Here is a 22,808-nt window from a genome sequence, read left to right as displayed (position 1 = left end):
TGTCACCCTGATACCGAAACCAGACAAAGATACTACAAAAAAAGAAAATTACAGACCAATATCACTGATGAATATAGATGCAAAAAACCTCAACAAAATACTAGCAAACAGAATCCAACAACACATTAAAAGGATCATACACCATGATCAAGTGGGATTTATCCCGGGGATGCAAGGATTCTTCAATATACACAAATCAATCAATGTCATACACCATATTAACAAATTGAAGAATACAAACCATATGATCATCTCAAAAGATGCAGAAAAAGGTTTTGACAAAATTCAACACTGATTTATGAAAAAAACTCTCCAGAAAGTGGGCATAGAGGGAAACTACCTCAACATAATAAAGGCCATATACGAGAAACCCACAGCAAACATCATTCTCAATGGTGAAAAACTGAAAGCATTTCCTCTAAGATCAGGAACAAGACAAGGATGTCCACTCTCACCACTATTATTCAACATAGTTTTGGAAGTCCTAGCCACAGCAACCAGAGACGAGAAAGAAATAAAAGGAATAGAAATTGGAAAAGAAGAAGTAAAACTGTCACTGTTTGCAGATGATGTGATACTATACATAGAGAATCCTAAAGATGCCAGCAGAAAACTACTAGAGCTAATCAATGAATTTGGTAAAGTTGCAGGATACAAAATTAATGCACAGAAATCTCTTGCATTCCAATACACTAATGATGAAAAATCTGAAAGAGAAATTAAGGAAACACTCCCACTTACCAGTGCAACAAAACAAATAAAATACCTAGGAATAAACCTACCTAGGGAAACAAAAGACCTGTATGCAGAAAACTTTAAGACACTGATGAAAGAAAGTAAAGATGATAGCAACAGATGGAGAGACATACTATGTTTTTGGATTGGAAGAATCAATATTTTGAAAATGACTATACTACCCAAAGCATTCTACACGTTCAATGCAATTCGTACCAAATTACAAATGGCGTTTTTTACGGAACTAGAAAAAAAAAATTCTTAAAATTTGTATGGAGACAAAGAAGACCCCGAATAGCCAAAGCAGTCTTCAGGGAAAAAAATGGAGCTGGAGGAATCAGGCTCCCTGACTTCAGACTATACTACAAAGCTACAGTAATCAAGACAATATGGCACTGGCACAAAAACAGAAACATAGATCAATGGAACAAGATAGAAAGCCCAGAGATAAACCCACGCACCTATGGTCAACTAATCTATGACAAAGGAGGCAAGCATATACAATGGAGAAAAAGCAGTCTCTTCAATAAGTGGTGCTGGGAAAACTGGACAGCTACGTGTAAAAGAATGAAATTAGAACACTCCCTAACACCATACACAAAAATAAACTCAAAATGGATTCAAGACCTAAATGTAAGACTGGACACTATAAAACTCTTAGAGGAAAACACAGGAAGAACACTCTTTAACATAAATCACAGCAAGATCTTTTTTGAACCACCTCCTAGAGTAATGGAAATAAAAACAAAAATAAACAAATGGGACCTAATGAAACTTCAAAGCTTTTGCACAGCAAAGGAAACCATAAACAAGACAAAAAGACAACCCTCAGAATGGAAGAAAATATTTGCAAACGAATCAACGGACAAAGTATTAATCCCCAAAGTATATAAACAGCTCATGCAGCTCAATATTATAAAAAACAAACAACTGAATCCAAAAATGGGCAGAAGACCTAAATAGACATTTCTCCAAAGAAGACATCAGATGGCCAAGAAGCACATGAAAAGCTGCTCAACATCACTAATTATTAGAGAAATGCAAATCAAAACTACAGTGAGGTATCACCTCACACCAGTTAGAATGGGCATCATCAGAAAATCTACAAACAACAAATGCTGGAGAGGGTGTGGAGAAAAGGGAACCCTCTTGCACTGTTAGCGGGAATGTAAATTGATACAGCCACTATGGAGGACAGTATGGAGGTTCCTTAAAAAACTAAAAATAGAATTACCATATGATCCAGCAATCTCACTACTGGGCATATATCCAGAGAAAACCATAATTCAAAAAGACACATGCACCCCAATGTTCACTGCAGCACTGTTTACAATAGCCAGGTCATGGAAGCAAGCTAAATGCCCATTGACAGACGAATGCATAAAGAAGATGTGGTACATATATACAATGGAATATTACTCAGCCATAAAACCGAACAAAATTGGGTCATTTGTTGAGACGTGGATGGACCTAAAGACTGTCATACAGAGTGAAGTAAGTCAGAAAGAGAAAAACAAATATCGTATATTAACGCATGTATGTGGAACCTAGAAAAATGGTACAGATGAACCGGTTTTTGGGGCAGAAATTTAGACAGAGATGTAGAGAACAAACGTATGGACACCAAGGGGGGAAAGCCGCAGGGGGTGGGGGTGGTGGTCTGATGAACTGGGCGATTGGGATTGACATGTATACACTGATGTGTGTAAAACTGATGACTAGTAAGGACCTGCTCTATAAAAAAGTAAATAAAATAAAATTCAAAAATTAAAATAAAAATAAAACAAAGAAACAGAAAAGATTAATTCAAGGATGAATTGACTAATTTTACTGGAGTCATGTGTCAATCTCTAAAGTAATCAAAGTGGTCGCGAGAAATTAGGTACTCTGGTCATCCTGGGTCATCTGCCCACCCTAACTGCTTAGCATCTATGCTTTATGCAGAAACAACATTTAAATGTAAAATGTCTGGTCATCTGAACATTTTCCCCTAGCAGTTAACATTAAATTATAATAGCTAGTCTTCTAAAGCTAAAACAAACATAACTGCAAAAAATTCAGAGCAAAATTATGAAAATATTTCTACATTGAAACGGACGTTTTGGTGTCTCAATGATTTATTGAGCAAGAATAGTTGGTACTCTGCTGGGTATGGCAGATACAATGATGAAGGAATAACAGGTCACTACTCTTGATCAACTTAGAGTGTAATGAGAAGAGAAAGAAGGTATAGAGATGATTATAATCCAGCAGGGAAACACTGCTGCAGAGGCCTGCACAGAATGCTTTTGTAATGAGGATAGAACGATGAACTCTGCCTGAGGCTTTCTGGGAAGATTTCCTTAAAGAAAAGGTGAAGAAGAAGAGGAGTTTCTACATAAAAGCTGAGTGGGAACAGGGAGAAGGTCTTTCAAGAGAAAGGAGTGGCACAAGAGCAAAGTGGCACAAGGGTGCGGAAAGATCTGTCATAATAGGAAATAGCAAGCAATTCATTGAAGTTGGGCGTAGAGTACATGAGGAAGAGAGGTGGACGTGGGGGGGGGGGGGAAATATTGATTCTTTGAGGGTCAGTTAAGGAGTCTGCGTTTCGTTCTACAGATTATGGAAAACCGGTCTGCGTTGATAAGTAAGGGAGGGATAAGATTAAGTGTCACAAATGATGCCAAAGGAAATAATATCATTCCCTTTTAGCTTGCTGTTATTATACTTACAATCTTATGTTGATAAGTGTACTTTAATGAAGCAAGCAGGCTCCCAGGCTCCTGTCGAGGTAAGAGCATACAAGCCTGCTGCATCACCCTCACCCTCACCCAGGAGGGCATTTGCTCTTGTCTAGGGAATTATCATCTCTGAGGGGAAGAATGAATCATTCGGGCAGAGAGCATATTTGGAGAAGGTAGTTGTACATATCATTTTTCCAAATGTTTTAATATTATGAAAATCAGGTTTTATACGTGAGGTGAAGATTGCCACAATCCTCAGAGGTAATTTAGGTAACTCATACGAAAAAGCAGAATCTGTACGGGTTATCCAGAGTGGAGGTGGTCCTCCAAGAACTGGGAATTCTCAAAACATTTTCTCTACTGCAGAGAAGCCCCAAGGGATGTGGGTTCAAATAGTTTTTTATGTACGTTCCTTACTTATGCGTAAAAATGCACTGTAAAACTCATACAGGACATCCTCACAGACAAAAAGACAAGAAATAACTGTGCGGGAATGTACAGAAGCAAAGCATTGAATTCCATTCCCAAAGAAGGTACCCCAATCCTCCTATTCCAGTGGATCCACTGTAATATCTGTATTATGGAACGAAGCGTCATCTTCCCTTTTTCTTCTCCATGAATAAACTACCTCATGGGAAACTTCACTGAATTTCATAGATTTAAACAGAATAAAGATGCCTGGTTTCCATACCAACCATGCCTGCTTCTCTTTTGTTTCTCATTCATTTATTTATTCATCTATTTAACCAACAAATCTTTATTGAGTACCACAAATATTTATCGTGTGTGTAGGTACTGATGGGAAAACTAGGAAGATCAAAGTAGGTCTCCTGTCCTCATACAGCTTCATGTCTAGTGAGGGAGAGAAATACTAAATAAACACTCAAAAGTGCCATCCATGTCATTCAGAGGCCAGCTTGGACTTCCCTGCCTACTGAGAGGTAGATGAGATTGGCTGGAACCTCCCAGATCCACAGCCTGGAGGGTCAGAAGCTCCGCTCAGCACATATCCGGACCCCTCCGACTCATGGTCTCGCCTCCCGCCAGGCTTCTCCTGCTCTGTGGTGAAGCAGGCTTTGTTCTGTGCCTCTTTCAAAGAAGACAACTCATCCTTTCCTCAATTTCCACTAGACACTCATTCACATAAAGCATTAGTAAGTATGACTGACTTTAACCAAGATTTAGGGGTAGGAGGTCAGTCCACAGCATGGCTGCACAGCAAACGAATGTGAAAACATTTGGAAATTCATGGTTTTAAAAGTCCATTCAACCACTCAGTTTCTCAATACTCAGTTTCTCTTCAATACTCAGCCTTCTACCATCTCACTGGTTCCTCCTTTCTCCATTTCCTTTCTCTCCTCCCCCTGTGTTTCTCTTCCTACAACTGCTCAGAAGCAAGCAATCAACCACCACAATAACAAACACAATGAACAATAAACAAATCCCTCTATTCTCTCATGGAGCCTGACCATTTTTTTGCTTGTTTGGACCGCTGAAGACACTCATCCTCTCAGAATTACACTGTCTACTCCAAAAAGCTTATCTATGTATTATATTCAACAAGGATATTTTCTATCTTAAGAGAAATTTTGTTGCCATCTGTTAAGATATATATCATTAATCCAGATATATTACAAATTAGGATGCGTGCTCTCACAGAAAATTAGGAAGTACAATAGAGTACAGTTTTAGGACTGGGGGATTGGATTTAAACTGAAGAATTAGGGAAGGAAAGCTTCTTTGAGAAAGAAAAACATTTCTGAAGACTTAGCTAGGCACACACTGTGGGGGAAGGGCATTTCACACAGGGAGACGTATGAAAATACATGCAGAGGTGTGGAGGGAGGAAGGAGTTTGGTGCACTGGCAAAACCAAAAAGAGGCCAGCATGGCTACACCCTAAAGAGGAAGAGGAGAAAGAAAGTGGTGAAGGTGCAGAAGTAAGCAGGGGCCAGGTCCCATGGGAGCTTGTCATCCATGTGACTCCAAGTTTTAAATTCCTGGCTCTTCCCTAACAAATGAAATGACTTCATGAACTGTTTTTACTAAATGTTGATTTTATTGATTTTCAAAACAGATGTGTAAAAGCAAATTTATATAGACACATAGACACACACACACACACACACACACACACACACACACACGTTATGTAAAGCACCTCCCCCAAGGGCCATATAATTTGGCATTATTACGAAGTCTATTCTATAGCCATGTATATGATTCTGGGTCAGCTGGGTAATTGGCTGAAAATTATCTTCATATTCATTTTCCTTCCACAGGAATGTTTCCTTCAGAGAGACCCAGAATATGAACCTTTCTGTAACAGCTTTAAAAAATGTTGTCTGCCAGCAGCACACGAATTCTCTATCATCTTTCAGGATTTGTATCTGCCCAGCTGACACACCTATTTCCGCCGAAAAGCAAGTAGCTTCTTGCTCTGCTCTGTGCCTTACTATTGGCAAGGCATTGCAGGAATAGATTTAAGCTCTATTTACCACCAGGGTAAACTGCCCTTCTATAGCATTCCTGTAGAAAGGCATTTTGGGGGGGGTCAGTATGTCCCCATGTATTTACAGGTACTGAAAATGACATACACAAACACCCTAGACATTGTGCCCACTCATTACTGCCAATGTTAATCTGGCCCTTGGCACTTTACACATCACAATAGATTCATGTATTCATGATGATGTTCATTCTATTATTTTCTGAAAATAAATTATTTTGTTTGCTCTCCCAATTCTACCTGCCCCAAACTACCTTACTTTTCTTCTCCACTCTTTCCTTTCAACTGCTAATAGCCATGCTTTTAAGCTGTCTTTTTATTGAAAGTAATAAATTAAGGCATTCATCTTCAGAGGTTTCACCTTTGCATAAGAGTCAGCAGCTTACACACTAGCATGCTCACAGTGTTGAGAAGACAGAAATTCATTTCAGTAGTAAAAACATTCACTGACCTTAGAAAGAAAACTTCCCATTTATAGTTACTGGCTAGTCTTGCACAATTGTAACTTTCCAATACAGAATAATACTTTAAAACTAAGATATTTTGAGGAATTTGTATCTTCTGCGGCTCCTCAAAATGAAGCCATTGGCATTTGTTGAGACTGAGTTTGCTGGAGGTACTAAGACTACAGCTGGTCATCTTGTGAGTCAGTGCTTACGGTGGAACCTTGGCTACTGGTATCGGCAGTTTCATAGCACTTTTGGTCTTTGGCAAAGTTGATGAAAACCTGATTTTTCAAGGGAAATAAAGCCATTAGTACTTGGTAAACCAAAGGAAGAAATAAGGTGTGTGTGTATGCACAATGGAGAGCTAATAAGAAGAAAACTAGATATCATAGGGGCACGCCCAAACACAGAAACAAACTCTCACTAGGAGTCCTTCCTTTAGGTATTGAAATTTATCTGGGGTTTGAAAATAATATCTATATCTACAACTATAAATAAATTTATAATCATAATATAAATCTAAAGCTATAATTAAATATCTATAGCCACATATTTGTATCTGTTTGATCTGTCTCAGTATCTTTCAAGTATCTTTTAACAAGGAGCCCAAACCAAGCCCCTGTCAAATGTTTGTATGATGATGTTGAGAGAAATTTCACTAGTTTCAAGAGGGTCGCTAGTTTCAAGAGGGTCGCTAGTTTCAACAGTTAATGCACTAAAATAAAATTTGTATACAAAGCTCACATTAACATTATGTTCAGTAAGCTTATTATTTAACAGGCAGACCTTTATGACTTTGTTTAAAATTCTATTAGTCATAGATTCATCCAGAAAATATTGAGAGTCTACTTTGTGCCAGACATGATACTGGTAATTGGTTACAAGTCAAAGGATAAATCTTCTGTGTTGGTAAAGCCATAATTGCCTTAACTCCCCATAAAAAATTGTCCATGAGATGCAGCATGATTCAGAGGCCTCTGTAGCCTCATTTTCAGACCCATTCCAGTGATAGGTCCAATCAAATGTTCTATATATCAGGTTGGTTGAACTGTATAAAACTAAAACAGTGCAAAGGTGATGAAGGATGTTCCATGATGCCTCGAGTTATCGAATATAAACGTAATTAAGACAGATGATGTGAATGAAACAAAAGAATCCTGCATTTACCACTTTGGTTGCCTGAATCTAGCAGATCTAAAGCTTTGGCACCAAATTCTCACTAGATAACCCCATCCTCCCCTAATCTAGGAAGCCAATCAATAGAAATGTTATTGAAGAAACCTACCAAGGAGAAAGTAAGGAAAGTGTTAACAGCTATTTGTTTTATAGATGAAAATAACTGTTGCTTTACATATACAGATAACTAATGGGTACAGATGTCTTATAGAAGGAAAAAAAAATCTTCTTTTCTCCATTAAAAATAGTTAACTCTTTTCATATTTTTTCCTAACATCCCCAAATGCACTTAGAAATAAATTAAGCTAACTTTTTCAGGTGCAAGTTTAGATATTGCTTCAATTAAAAACAAATTCAATGTCATTAAAAAGAAATAATCGGAATGTATAATAATGTATGTGACATTGTGCACATGGATCATGGTATCCAGCTTACCTCTTCCAGAGTAGTCTGACTCACTAAGAAATTTGTGATATTTAAAGCAGCCTTGTTGGTTTCCAGCAGATCAAAAATGTTTGCTACTCCTCCTGCGGTGACCGGCACGTGATACTCTAGCATGCTGAGGTGCTGATCCTGTGGGAACCAAAGGGAAAAAATGTATTTCTCAATGTCAGGTAATATTGACTTGACTACACATAACTTGACCAAGAGCTAAGAAACGTACTGAAATTCATTCCTCTGAAAATGATGTTACATTGTAAATAATGGGTATGTTTTGAGATTAACAGCTTTCAAAGGTGAGATAAAAAGTTTTATGAATGTCCAAGAGAAAACAAATTAAAAAGCTAATGAAAATTCCAAAATATTCTACATTCATGTGCACTTATAAAGACATTATAGTCTTGCCTAGGAAAAAATATTGTGGAATGGTATTGCCTATGTCAGATTACGCTTAGCTCACATAAGCGTTTTCAGAGATAACTTTTAGAAATTTCATTTTTTTTAAATGTTAAAATTGTTCTAAAAGGCTAAGGATTAGCTGTTCAATTTATATTGGCTATAGTTGCCAGATTTCAAAAGCATTGTCTATGAGAAACCTCATTCAAATAATGCTACATTCTTTCTTAACTCGCTCTAAATTCCTTTTCAGTTTATTTAGTCTGTAGTATCACCATCAATTTAGTAATCTATTCTTATTTCCTTGGAGTATCTTCAACATCTTGCTTTTCTGCATATTTCATCAATTATCATATCTTATTTATTTTTCCTCTAAAATAACTCTCAAATGTAACCTTTCCTCTCTATCTGCACCATCAATTTTATTAACTTGCTGCTCATCACTCCACATCTGAGTTATTGCAACAGCCTCTTCAGAAGCTTAGAAACCATATACACTCATGTGTTCTGGCACAAAGTAGCTAGGATAATCTTTCCTAAACACTAGTTTGGTCAAGATGTTTTTTTTACTCCATAAACAATCCCTGTAACCTATATTGATCAGATCAAGATTGTATATTGCAGCCTGGTATTCCAGACCTGAGTTACTGGAAACCCCTCTTCTCAATCCTTTGCTCGCTGTCTAGCCCCTCTCATTGATTTGTGTTTACATCACACCTGTCAGTGCAATCAGGCTATCTTATTGATACTTATTTTTACTCCCAAATTGTTGTTTGGTTATTTCCCTTTTAGAGATCTAGAAACCATCACATACTTGTAGAGAATGGTCTGCTTAGGAAGTAATCAAACTTTTATCATCACTGCACTTGTCTTGTATAGCACTAGTCCCCTGAAGAACAGACCAGGGCAAATGTAATCTCATCACTCAGTGAATAAACACAGATTTCAACCCAGAAGTTCACTGAAAGAAGAAGTACTATGACCAACATGGTTTGTGCAAAAAAGAAAAAAAAAGTGTCCTTTAATTTTTAAATTTGATTTTAATTTAGATGATAGAAAGTGGACTTTGATAAGAATCAGAGGTTGAGGCAAAGGTATTTTGTAGAGATAAAAGATGTTTTTAAAAATGAACTCTATTTTGCTCTCCAAAATCACTTCACGTTAATATGGTGCCTGACAGTTTATGAAGCATCTTTGTGGACATTTTATCATTTAGTTCTCACACCAGTCTTGTGAAGTAGATATCAACAGTATTTGTAAAATAGGAATACGAGGCTCAGAGACTTTAAATGTCTTGCTGGAAATCACATAGGCAGAGCTGGACCTCAGCCTGAGTTTTCCAATTTCTGTTCATCATTCCACACCTGACTTCCGTTTAAAAACAATCACTTGCTATAATCATCTTATATCAATTACCTGCACATCAAAGATGTTACAATGATAATTTTTTTGTCAAGTGCATTTAAATATGTACTATGTGAGATTTATATGTATATATCTGTGTGTGTCCATCCTGTTGATATGTATATGTAAGATGAAATTAATTGAGCAATGTTTCAAGTAGTGTGCGATTTAAGAACTTGATTTCCAAGCAATTCTGCTCAAAACTTTGTGGGCTTATCTTTCAAGTGAGGAAAGCAAAGGAGATAATCTCTTCTAGCTGTGACATTCTGGAACTTCGTAATTTTTCTTTTTCTTAGAAGAAATGCCCTTGGTCATATGTATCTGTCATTCCTCAATTCCCTAACATATGTAACTAATAATCTAGTTAAGCATACAACCTGAAAAGTAATACAATACGGTCATAAAGCCTTTGTGAGGAAGAAATAAAGGTACGTAAAGGGACTATGTTACTCTTAAGTAGCTACAAAAATATATAACTAATTTGAAGATTTTATCTGTTAATACTAAGTGTGCTTCAGAGTATCTTCTTGAACTAATAAATATATATTGATGAATAACAAAGCTATGGTCAGCTTGAAAATGACAAACATCCACTACGATATTAGATTATAGCTATCAAAACCAGTCAATCTCTTACTTTTAAGTATGTTTTTGGAAAGTGAAGTTGCATGAACCTTGTGAGGGGCTCCATGCTCACTTTGACATTCTTCACGTGAACCTTGACGGTAAATCCTCGTCCAAACCTAGAAAGAAGTGCAAAATACAGTATGAGTTATGTTTTGCTGAAATAGCTCCTTTGGAATTCTAGATAGTGAAACAGGACCCAAGCTGACCATGATAGCCCCTTTTCCTATATAAAGACTATCATTTTGCTATAAAAGTTCAGGGCCTGTTGCAAACTGGAAACAGTACACTGCTATTATTTTTTATTTATTTCTACCACTATACAAAGTCAGATCCTTTGGACAAAAGTTGCATTAGAAAGAAAATACAAAATCCTGGCTTTCTTTGGCATCCATGAATTGGTAATTGATGTAAATTCCTGGAGCTAGCATACTTTCCAATTTAAAGCGAAGAGAATCTTTAAAGGCAAGTTATTGGAGATTTGATGTCAATCGTAAAGATTAAAATCACTGGGGTTTTAAAAATAAATAATAAATCAATATACTAGCTAACAGTTTGCACCAAAAATAGAGTTTGTCAACAAGTCACAACAGACTCTCTGGGAACAACATATAAGGCCTTTTTCATCCTTTTTTCTTATCTTGGTTAATACTGTCTTATAAGAAAGCCAAGCTGTTGTACAGACAAAGGTATAAAGTGATGTCACGATGTTGGAAGATTAGCATGGACATGTATAAACGCATACACACTAGGACAAACATAAAAATATTCATTTAATTTTAATTCGATAGTATGATATTTATACACATCTCCCCAATGTATTTTTGGTGAAAAGGTTTTGAATGTAGTAAAAATGTTAAATAGCTTGCTGAAAGCCTGTTCAAATGGCAAATGAACATTCTAGATAAAAATCGATGCCTTCATGTACTTGTCAAGGTCTAATTTGTTACCAAGATAACTTTTTTTTGTGTGTGTGTGTGTGTGCGGGCTTCTCATTGCGGTGGCTTCTCTTGTTGCGGAGCTTGGGCTCTAGGAGCACGGGCTTCAGTATTTGTGGCTCGCCGGCTCCAGAGCACAGGCTCAGTAGTTGTGGTGCACGGGCTTAGTTGCGTGGCGGCATGTGGGATCTTTCCGGACCAGGGCTCGAACCCGTGTCCCCTGCATTGGCAGGCAGATTCTTAACCACTGCGCCACCAGGGAAGTCCTGTCATTTACTTTTTTTTTTCTTTGAATTTTTGAATTATCTTTTATTTATTTTTGTATACAGCAGATTCTTATTAGTCATCAATTTTATACACATCAGTGTGCACGTGTCATCCCAATCGCCCAATTCAGCACACCACCATCCCTGCCCCCACGCGGCTTTCCCCGCTTGGTGTCCATACCTTTGTTCTCTACATCTGTGTCTCAACTTCTGCCCTGAAAACTGGTTCATCTGTACCATTTTTCTAGGTTCCACATACATGCATTAGTGTTTTTCTCTTTCTGACTTATTTCACTCTGTATGACAGTCTCTAGATCCATCCACATCTAAACAAATGACTCAATTTTGTTCCATTTTATGGCTGAGTAATATTCCATTGTATATATGTACCACGTCTTCTTTATGCATTCGTCTGTCAATGGGCATTTAGGTTGCTTCCGTGACCTGGCTATTGTAAATAGTGCAGCAATGAACACTGGGGTGCCATGTCTTTTTGAACTATGGTTTTCTCTGGGTATATGCCCAGTAGTGGGATTGCTGGATCATATGGTAATTCTATTTTTAGTTTTTTAAGGAACCTCCATACTTAGGATTCTCTATGTATAGTATCATGTCATCCGCAAACAGTGACAGTTTTACTTCTTCTTTTCCAATTTCTATTCCTTTTATTTCTTTTTCTCCTCTGATTGCCATGGCTAGGACTTCCAAAATTTTGTTGAATAATAGTGGTGAGAGCGGACATCCTTGTCTTGTTCCTGATCTTAGAGGAAATGCTTTCAGTTTTTCACCATTGAGAATGACGTTTGCTGTGGGTTTGTCGTATACGGACTTTATTATGTTGAAGTAGGTTCCCTCTGTGCCCACTTTCTGGAGAGTTGTTATCATAAATTGGTGTTGAATTTTGTCAAAAGCTTTTTCTGCATCTATTGAGATGATCATATGGTTTGTATCCTTCACTTTGTTAATATGGTGTATGACATTGATTGATTTGCGTATACTAAAGAATCCTTGCACCCCTGGGATAAATCCCACTTGATTATGGTGTATGATCCTTTTAATGTGTTGTTGGATTCTGTTTGCTAGTATTTTGTTGAGGATTTTTGCATCTATATTCATCAGTGATATTGGTCTGTAATCCTTGGCTTTTATGCTTCTGTGTTTTTTTGTAGTATCTTTGTCTGGTTTTGGTATGAGGGTGATGGTGGCCTTGTAGAATGAGTTTGGGAGTGTTCCTTCCTCTGCAATTTTTTGGAGGAGTTTGAGAAGGATGGGTGTTAGCTTTTCTCTAAATGTTTGATAGAAGTCACCTGTGAAGAGCTTTGCTCTAAATGTTTGATGGAATTCACCTGTGAAGCCATCTGGTCCTGGACTTTTGTTTGTTGGAAGAGTTTTAATCACAGTTTCAATTTCATTACTTGTGACTGCTCTGTTCATATTTTCTATTTCTTCCTTTTCCAGTCTTGGAAGGTTATGCCTTTCTAAGAATTTGTCCATTTCTTCCAGATTATCCATTTTATTGGATAGAGTTGCTTGTAGTATTCCCTTAGGATGCTTTGGATTTCCACGGTGTCTGTTGTAACTTCTCCTTTTTCATTTCTAAATTTATTGATTTGAGTCCACTCCCTCTTTTTCTTGATGAGTCTGGCTAATAGTTCATCAGTTTTGTTTATCTTCTCAAAGAACCAGCGTTTAGTTTTATTGATCTTTTCTATTGCTTTTCTTTGTTTCTATTTCATTTATTTCTGCTCTGGTCTTTATTTCTTTCCTTCTGCTAACTTTGGATTTTGTTTGTTCCTCTTTCTCTAGTTCCGTTAGGTGTCAGGTTAGATTGTTTATTTGAGATTTTTCTTGTTTTTTGAGGTAGGCTTGTATAGCTATAAACTTCCCTCTTAGAACTGCTTTTGCTGCATCCCATAGGTTTTGGATCGTCGTGTTTTCATTGTCATTTGTCACTAAGATAACTGTTGAAACTGCTTTCTGAGAGTATTTTGGTTGGGGAATAATAATAATAATAATGATATTATTATTAGCTTTTAGGCCTTCCAGGTTTTGGGGTAACTAATTAAAAAAAATTCAATCCTCAGTACTATAATTTAACTTCAAGGTAAATTAATGATTAACTTCTCCATTCCAGTTTCACTACTCTTTGTAGGATGGGCTGCTGTGATAATCCTTGAAGGTGAGTATAGCACTGGTAGATTTGATTACCCTTTACCATGTGTTAAAGAATACATTTGTTCCTCACCTGCTCTTAATATGCTGCAATGATCCAATACATTGGAACCTTCCATTCACCATAATGGCCAACCTGGTACAGAGAGCTTCACATTCTTCCATGCTGGAAGACAGAATCATGTCAGTATTCTGGGCACAGAAAATTGGTTTAAGATCATGAGCATAAGCTTAACTTTTTTCATTATGGCACCTTAGAAATACTGTTTGAGTATCTGAGTTCCTTAAAATGTCCTTTCCCTTGAAGAACAAAAATATCTTTTAACATGTAAATTACATATCTTCACATAGGGTTTATTACTATTTCTTCTCAAACTTGAGGCCATCTCTCTCACCTGGACAGCCCACTCTATCAAACACAGTATTTCTTTTAAGCTCTTTCAAACTTTGACTCAAGACCTACATTTCGTAAGAAATGTTCCCAAAATACTACTAAGCTGTTTTCATTACGCCTTATACTCCGTATTCAGTTGGCTTTTATGCTTCTGTGTTTATAACTAGTTAACCTGTACTTGATTATATAATTCTAATTTCATGTACGATGATAACTGGAGGAGATCTTAGGTATCACCCTGTCCACTTAATACAAAAGTTAATGGAGGGCTTCCCTGGTGGCGCAGTGGTTGAGAGTCCGCCTGCCGATGCAGGGGACACGGGTTCGTGCCCCGGTCCGGGAAGATCCCACATGCCGCGGAGCGGCTGGGCCCGTGAGCCATGGCCGCTGAGCCTGCACGTCCGGAGCCTGTGCTCCGCAACGGGAGAGGCCACAACTGTGAGAGGCCCGCGTACCGCAAAAAAAAAAAAAAAAGTTAATGGAAATCAGGGGAGAATGGATACATGTATATGTATGGTTGAGCCCCTTTGCTGTGCACCTGAATCTATCACAATGTTGTTAATCAGCTATACTCCAATATAAAATAAAAAGTTAAAAAAAAAGTTAATGGAAATTAAATGATTGGCTTCAGAACATATACTGTGCTAGGGCAAGGCTAGTATATAGGATATAAACAAGTCTCTTGATTCTAAACATACCTAGTTCTGTTTCTACTATATGATCATTATAACGCAAGGATGAACTTAATATAAGGCTGACCTTATAAGAAGGGCACAGAGAAAATTCTTTAGTAGCTTTTTTACCTAATTGATTGGAAGGGTCTACTTCATGGAGAAGACTTGTGAACGAGCTCTTAAAGGACTAGTAAGATTAGAATCTGGAGAGATTTTGTGAAAAGATCAATTCCAGTAGAAGGCACAGCCAAAGAAAGCGCATGTGATAGGAAAGGGCAGTGAGTGTACACGGAACCACGAGTCATTCAGACTGACAGACAGGAGAGGGTGTCATAGGAAAAAAAGACTAGAAGTTTAGATGAGGCCAGATAATAAAAGGCCTTGCATACTGAGCCGAAAAATGCTGAATTTTATGTGATAGACAATAGGGAGGCATGGTTGAATTAAGAGGGCCGCAAGTTATGGGAAATTTGTTTCTTAAAAGATGTCTTAGGCCCTGTCCCACCACAGGAGCTGGAGTCTCACCATGAAACCTTCCGGACTTGCTCCTTTGACTATGAACATAAAATACTTTAATCCAATCGTGGAATTCACTATCAGTATATATTACACGGGATTACCTTTCCCGTCTCTCATCCTAACATCGTGTCATCTCTCAGTTTACCTGTGAGAAGTGAGGATGACGGCACATTTATTCTGTACTTCTTCTGAAATGATCTTCCAGAGGTGCCGTTTTGATTTAGGATCCATCCCAGAGCTTGGCTCATCCTTAATAGAAAGTTACAAGAAGAATTTATCAAATTAATTAAATTTTGATGAGTTCTTTACATGAATCATTGCATCTCACTTGCCTAGAACAGAAATCACTTTTCCATGTCATGTGACTAACTTGTTTTATACTTAATAGGCTTCTTTCTGCTGCTGTCAAAAAGCTCAAAATTAATCATTTAAAATTGTCAATGTGTTTTAAGAAGTGTCTCAGTGAGGTTGTACTCTTACTTTACACTTGTCTCTTATAGTTCTTTGGAAAATATTCTGCTTCAATTACTGACAAAGCAAGAATTTTTACATTTAATACTATATTGTCACATATATATTTGAAGCTACATCAGCAAGACTGCTACCTTGCTCCTGATGGCAGAATTGTGGCTGTAAGTGATAGATAATATGTTATGTGAAGCACAGAGAATTCAATTTGATTTGTTTTTGTTAATATGATTGAGGTGTACTTTCAGTTTTATGTTATTAATTGAAATTTAATACTCCTTGGGGAAATAAAAGTAAGATTTGCAGAAATTGCCAAATAGAAAGATATAAATTACAGTTTAAAGTTAACGATGTTTAGAAAAATTATTCAGACATAAAATTAGAAATGCAGCGATGGAAAACCTAAACAAGCAATAATAAATCCTGACAGATGATTAAAAAACCAAATTATAGGTCAAGGTTAGGTAAAAATTAAAAACATATGTCTGAAATGGAAAGTATATACATAGGATCATCAGAAGTTTATTTTTATAGTAAGGGGTTAAATTTAAACTTAAAGAAAGAAATGAGTGTTAATTTGGGGAAACAGTAAAGGTTATATTGTCACTGTTCCTATTTTTGAAGACAATGGCATTACAGTAAATATATATAAGAGAAAATACGGTATCTTTCTCTCATAGCCTGATTTTAGTTCAGCTCATTAATACATAATATTTGCATAGAGCTTTTAACAACATTTTAAAGTACTTTACATCTAGTATCTCACAGGGGTGCCTAAGGATTGTTTTCTTCAATTTAAGGTACACTTATACAATAGAATTCCATTATGAGCATCGATTGGCAGGGATATAATGCATTATAAGCTTCCGGTATTAGAGAGAGATGGGTTGTGCATTACTCTATCTGGGCAGTTTAAATGATTTGATCCTCTATATTACTTAATCTCTGGAACAATGTGATGATTTATAACTGGTGATTTTATTGCATATAATTAAGCCTCTTTTGGAGTTTGGAAGTCCTTGAATGAAGGGGATCTTCCAAAATAAGGGCAAGCTTACTTCTCTGAAATAAACACTTTTCACAGTGTTTGGCCTGGGGAGCAGAATGCTATGTCACTCCCACTGTAATTTATATTTCCAGGTGATCAACTTAATTTTTCAGCTCTTAATCAAAATATAAACATGACATGTATTTCTTGCCTCCAAAAAATTCAGATAAATAAAGTAGAATGGCATATTGTCAAGATTGCTTCTCAAGCTAGGTAACTCATACTTTGAAGCAACAAGGAAATAACATTTTAGCACAGCATGTTGCCCTCAAATGTGTATTTCCTTTTTGGTAGAAGTTGGAAAATGTGTTAGTTCACCTGATCAGTTACTAATAGAACTGATTTCTTCAATAACTGGGAATCAAATTCTGTCATAATTTTACTTACTCATTTGAATATCCTGACTTTGTTTCAGCTACTTCCTATTCCCATGTTTCCTCTGAAACCGACTGAGCCATAGCTTCAGATAAAAACATTTTTGACGGCATATTTTTGTGGCAACAAATTATCTGATATAAATTCCTTAGTGAGACAACATATGTAAAGTGTTTTACAAAATAACTAGCATATAGTGAGACCCCAGTAAATGTTTATTGCAATAATGATAATGAACTGTTACACACACTATTGGAGATGTGGTTCTAATTAGGTAGTAGCCTTTTTCACAATGATTCTCTTACCAGCAACAGTATGGAAGGTTTCCCTATCAAGGCCAGTGCAGTGGATAATTTTCTTTTTGTGCCGTAACTACACATAGAGGTAGTTTTGTCCTTGTAGGGCTCCAGGTAAAGCCTCCTAAGGAGTTTATGAACAGCCTGTGGGTGGAAAAGAGGACTTAAGTTGATTTTCCCTTGCCAAAACCCTTAAAGCATTAAACAGAAAAAGAGCTACTTGTGAAAAGAAAGTTTTATAATGAAGAAATACATTCCCGAAAAAATTAAAACATTTAAATTCAACATAAATTTTAGTTTATTTTCAAAGGTCCACTTAAACATTAATAGTTCAGGGACTTCCCTGGTGGCACAGTGGTTAAGAATCCTCCTGCCAATGCAGGGGACACGGGTTCGAGCCCTGGTCTGGGAAGATCCCACATGCCGCGGAGCAACTAAGCCTGTGCGCCACAACTACTGAGCCTGCGCTCTAGGGGCCCACGCACCACAACTACTGATCCCAGGTGCTGCAACTACTGAAGCCCGCGCGCCAAGAGCCGATGCTCCACAACAACGAGAAGCCACCGCAATGAGAAGCCTGCACACCACAACGAAGAATAGCCCCTGCTCACCTCAACTAGAGAAAGCCTGCACACAGCAAAGAAGACTCAATGCAGCCAAAAAAAAAAAAAAAAAATTAAAAAAAAGAAATATAAAAAATCAAATTGGAAGCTATTCTGTTTTACTTGGGCATTTTGTAGGTAATTCTATGTTTCAGTACTTATCTGAACACTAAAGGATATACAGGCATCACCAAACATGTCTCAATCCAGAGCCTAAGGCAAATGTCATTCTTTTATTTGATAGTTTTTAAAAGACAACCGAACAAACATGGGCCAAGATGTTTCTAAAGTCGAGTTCATAGGTTCATTTATGATATACACAATCAAGCTAATACTGCCTCAATTATCACTGTCAGGAGAGAAATGTCCTGATTTTCCAGATGTCAACTTGGTCTCGAGGGTGGGTGTGTGGGAAGCAGAAATAATAATGGTTTTCAAATGAACCAGTTTTTCACACTTATACTCACTTCTTTAATATCTTTTTCTGGAATTCCATGTATCCTAGCATAGAAATACAAGTGTTCTTCCACGGTTACCAGGTCATCCAAAGCATCTTCCTGAGGACAGTAGCCAATTAATGAGCTGTCAGAGTCAGCGTGAGCCAGAGACCTGAATTGAAAGAATCAAAAACACAAATGACTTTCAGAAGATGTTTCCCTCTTAGCCCAGATGTTGGGAAGGTAGCTCTATTTGGGTCATCGTAATTGGTGAGTCTGGAAAAAAGAGGTAAAAACAATCCCACCATCATAGTCATACTTAAAGGTTTAAAAATTTCCACTCGAGTAGCTGTTTCTCCTCTGAGGATTTAATAATATAACCACAAAATAACATATAGAGTTCATTGTAATTATTTTTCTCATTTAATTATATTGTGTTCAGTAATTTGAAGCGTTTGTTTTCATACCCAATCTTATTTCTGATCAGAATGTTTCCGCCTGTAGGAATTATGTCTCCAGTCAGCATCTTGAAGATGGTGGTCTTTCCTGCTCCATTCACCCCAAGAAGGCCAAAGCACTGGTTTGAGGGAGAAAAAAAAAAGATGTAAACTTTAATTCAAACCAAAGACATGGTACTATTATATCTCTTTTCTTCTCCTTGGGTGAAATAAATTACCAAGAAAAATAAATCACTCGAATTACTCATGGATATTGCAGTGCTTTGTTGGCACTGGATAAAACTTTTTCTTTTAAAACAATTAGGTACTTAAGTATCTTTTTTTCCTTTAATCATCTGAACATTTTACATATACATAGGACTTGTTTTACATACTATATTATAGCACATCTCTGTGTGACATGATGGGATACCCAAGTCAGATATGCAAACCTGACGAAGTAATTATATTTATAGATTTCAAATTATTCACACAAAACCACAACTTTACTGAATAAACTACTGAAGCGATAATCTCTTTATGTGGTAGAATAAACCTGATGCATTTAATTTGCAGTCAGGCTCGGCAAAAAGGGAAATGTCCGCATTCTTCTCCTCCTTTCAAAGCTGCCTTACTATTGCTTCTGTGAAAACAGCAAGAATGTGAATGTGAATGCAGTTCTAGCACCTCACTTCCGACAACTGATTTCTTTATGCTGTCTTTTGAAGAGGCCTGGAAACTAAGAGTTGAAAAGAGCACCCTGCATGGACTTCTTGACTGGAAGTCCACTCAGGGAGGATAGTAACTTGGGAGGGGGCTCAGGATTTGCTGTGTGGTGAGTCCTCCCTGCCAAAACGAAGACTTACACGGTAAGTAACACATAGACGCATGTAAATTACATATATAGAATCCATCAAAATATTCAGAGGCTGACTTTCATATTTCTAGAAAAAAATTAAGGAAAGATAAAGATTTTTGTCACTTAACCATGTCAATACAAAGGATAGCTAGAAACAAAACACTTTTCCTTACCTCCCCAGCAGGTATCCCAACGCTGATGTTGTTTACGGCTATAATCTTTTTGTGGATAAGGTGGTATGTCTTTGTAAGACGATGGAGTTGGACCAGGTCATATTCATTTGCACCATTCTCAACTCTAAACCTCTCAGCCCACACATCTTCATCTTCAACTATTGTCTCAATAACAGGTGGAGAACGAAATTTTTTGAAGAAGCGTCTAAAAAATGGGCCCAATGATTCTGCATCAATGACTCTGAAATGGTACCACTCAGTTTTGACATATTTTAATAAGTTCTTACTCCATTAAAAGTGTGCTATCACATACTAGGTTTCTTTTAAATTTTTTATGCATTATGGTACTCAAATAACTTAAAAATTAGTATGGATGCTATTTACAATATTTGTTATAATATTTGGGAAACAGCTTTTGCTTTCCATGACTTAAATGCTTACAGATCCACTATTAAAAGTGAGAATCTTAATTTCAGTAACAAGGAAATTAGTTTGGGTTTGAAAGTTACTGCCTAACAGAGAGACTAGAGTCATTAGTAAGACTCAACATGTTACAAGCCCATGATCAATGATCACCTTTCTTAAATCCTCTCTATTTCTTCTTTTGTCATCACAATATGAATGTTATTCTACAGTCTTTTTACTGTGAATGTCTTATCTAGGATCTAGCCAATATATTAAAGTTATCAGTCCTGAAAACTCACAAAATCTCAAACCCACTTCAGTATCTTGCCTAATGAATACCAAAGCAAAACAAACCAACAAACCAACAAATCAATGTCCCATTTCTTTTAATGATACCCCCAGAGATACCAATTGTGATGTTTTCTTTGAAAACATCCCCATTCCAAAATCCACTCACGCAGTCAGACTCCTAGCACTGGGAATGCCTTATAACAGCCAGTCATCTATGATTTTCTGTCTTTTTCTATTACCAACACAGGCTTTCATTTTTTTTTCACACAGATTTATCCAAGAACCTCAAACTGGTCCAGCGTCTCTGACTCTTCCCTTACAGTATGCACTGTCTCCACAAAAATCACAGCTCCTAAAACACCATTTGATCCTGTTGGTGTCTGTTCAAAAACCTTGAATGTGCTACTATTTGTTTCTTGAATAAAGTCCAAGCTATCGCTTTTTAACCAATCAGTAGACTCCATAATTTTCCAACCCCATGCTTTAGCTCCTACTCTTTCATTACATTTAGTCTATGCTCTAGTCAAATTGTATTACTCATTTCTCAAATATGCCGCAAGATTTTTCTATCTTTGCTCTTATCTTTCCTTTCGTTATTATTAACTTAAATCTTATTTTTCAATAGGTGATACATGCACTTCATGTATTAAAATTAAAATGGTACTGAAGAATATTTAGTGAAAAGTAAGTCTCCTTCAACCATATACAGCTTTTTAACAGAGGCACTCATAATTAGAAATAATCTATGTATATGTATGCATAAGTAATATATATTCCTTTTTTAAAACTCAAATTGTAATATACTTCATTTATAGTTCTGAACTTGCATTTCTCACTTAATAAATATTAGAAGTAATCCCAAACATTACATAGTGAACTGCATCATTCTTTCTAATGGCTGCATAGTGTTTCATTGATAAATTATACATATAATTCATTTAACCAGCTCCCAAATGAAGGACATTTAGGTTGTTTTCATTCTTTTGCTATTAGGAATTGTTTTGCTATGATGAATAACTTTATACATACACAATTCTGCATATGTGTTAGCATATCTATTGGAAAAATTCCTAGAATTGTTGGGTCAGTGGTATGTGTATTTTTATTGATGATTTTGTCCTCACTTTACTCGATCTTCTTTTCCCAAATCCATTGCTAATATTCTACATACTCAATTCTCTTTCCCCACTTCTACTTTCTATCCTTCCAAACACAACTCAAAGACTACATCTTTTGTTTATGTACATATTTTCTCTCTACCACTGAATCTTGATCTCTTGGAGGCTAACAATTGTGCTTATTTAATTTTACTCCCTCACTCTACAATACTTGCAGAGCCACAGTAAGGTTTGATAACTATTTACTGAATTAAGTAGATTGTGAATTATGCTACAATTTTTAAAAGTTTTTTGAGCAAAACATTTCCATATTACTAATTGAAAAGCTTAGACTACTGACCCCTCTCTGAATATTTTGAATTGAGTTTTGTCATGGATGTCAAACACTGTTTTCATTGTATTTACCTGAGTTTATTTATTAGCCACTCATTGATTAAAAGTCGCAAGAAAAAGAACATGGTTCCTTGACAAACCAAAGCCACAAACATTGCACCTAGTTTATCCATCTCAAAGGTTTCACTTGGATACTCCACTCCATATGCTTTTAAGAAGTCCAGGACCGACTGTTGTTGAGAAAGTTCAATCAAACCATAGCCAAAACAGAACTGCGGGAAAATCAGGAAAATGCGCTTGAGGGTTTCAGAAATAAGTTCTAAAGTCTGAAATAAAAGAAATAAAAATAAAGCTCAGTGTTAGCCTTCCAACAAATCGACAAAAAATTGAAACTAGATGTAGATAAATATTGAAACCTGAGAAGCTTATCTAGATTGGCAATTGTTTCACATGCATACTGAATTTACATATAAACATTTACTATAACCAAATGGTGGAGATTTATTACTAAAATACAAGCCAAAAAGGATTTTATATATATATATATATA

General features: G+C 36.5%; 1 protein-coding gene across 1 annotated transcript in view; it reads right to left on the bottom strand.

Annotated features, from left to right (window-relative positions):
- Positions 1-6,591: 6,591 nt before the first annotated feature.
- Positions 6,592-22,808, bottom strand: part of ABCA12 (ATP binding cassette subfamily A member 12) — a 180,496-nt gene continuing 164,279 nt past the window's right edge. The window contains exons 45-54 of the mRNA XM_024763225.1: positions 22,331-22,584; positions 20,112-20,316; positions 19,110-19,219; positions 18,673-18,814; positions 17,613-17,747; positions 15,562-15,665; positions 13,903-13,995; positions 10,467-10,572; positions 8,024-8,161; positions 6,592-6,693 (exon numbers count right to left, since the gene is read on the bottom strand). Coding sequence (XP_024618993.1) covers positions 6,592-6,693; positions 8,024-8,161; positions 10,467-10,572; positions 13,903-13,995; positions 15,562-15,665; positions 17,613-17,747; positions 18,673-18,814; positions 19,110-19,219; positions 20,112-20,316; positions 22,331-22,584 — 1,389 coding nt within the window. The remainder of the gene's footprint in view (positions 6,694-8,023; positions 8,162-10,466; positions 10,573-13,902; positions 13,996-15,561; positions 15,666-17,612; positions 17,748-18,672; positions 18,815-19,109; positions 19,220-20,111; positions 20,317-22,330; positions 22,585-22,808) is intronic.

This window comes from Neophocaena asiaeorientalis, unplaced genomic scaffold (assembly GCF_003031525.2).
Source record: "Neophocaena asiaeorientalis asiaeorientalis breed wild unplaced genomic scaffold, Neophocaena_asiaeorientalis_V1.1 scaffold86, whole genome shotgun sequence".
Lineage (NCBI taxonomy): Eukaryota > Metazoa > Chordata > Mammalia > Artiodactyla > Phocoenidae > Neophocaena > Neophocaena asiaeorientalis.
This window is presented reverse-complemented; position numbering and strand designations above follow the sequence as displayed.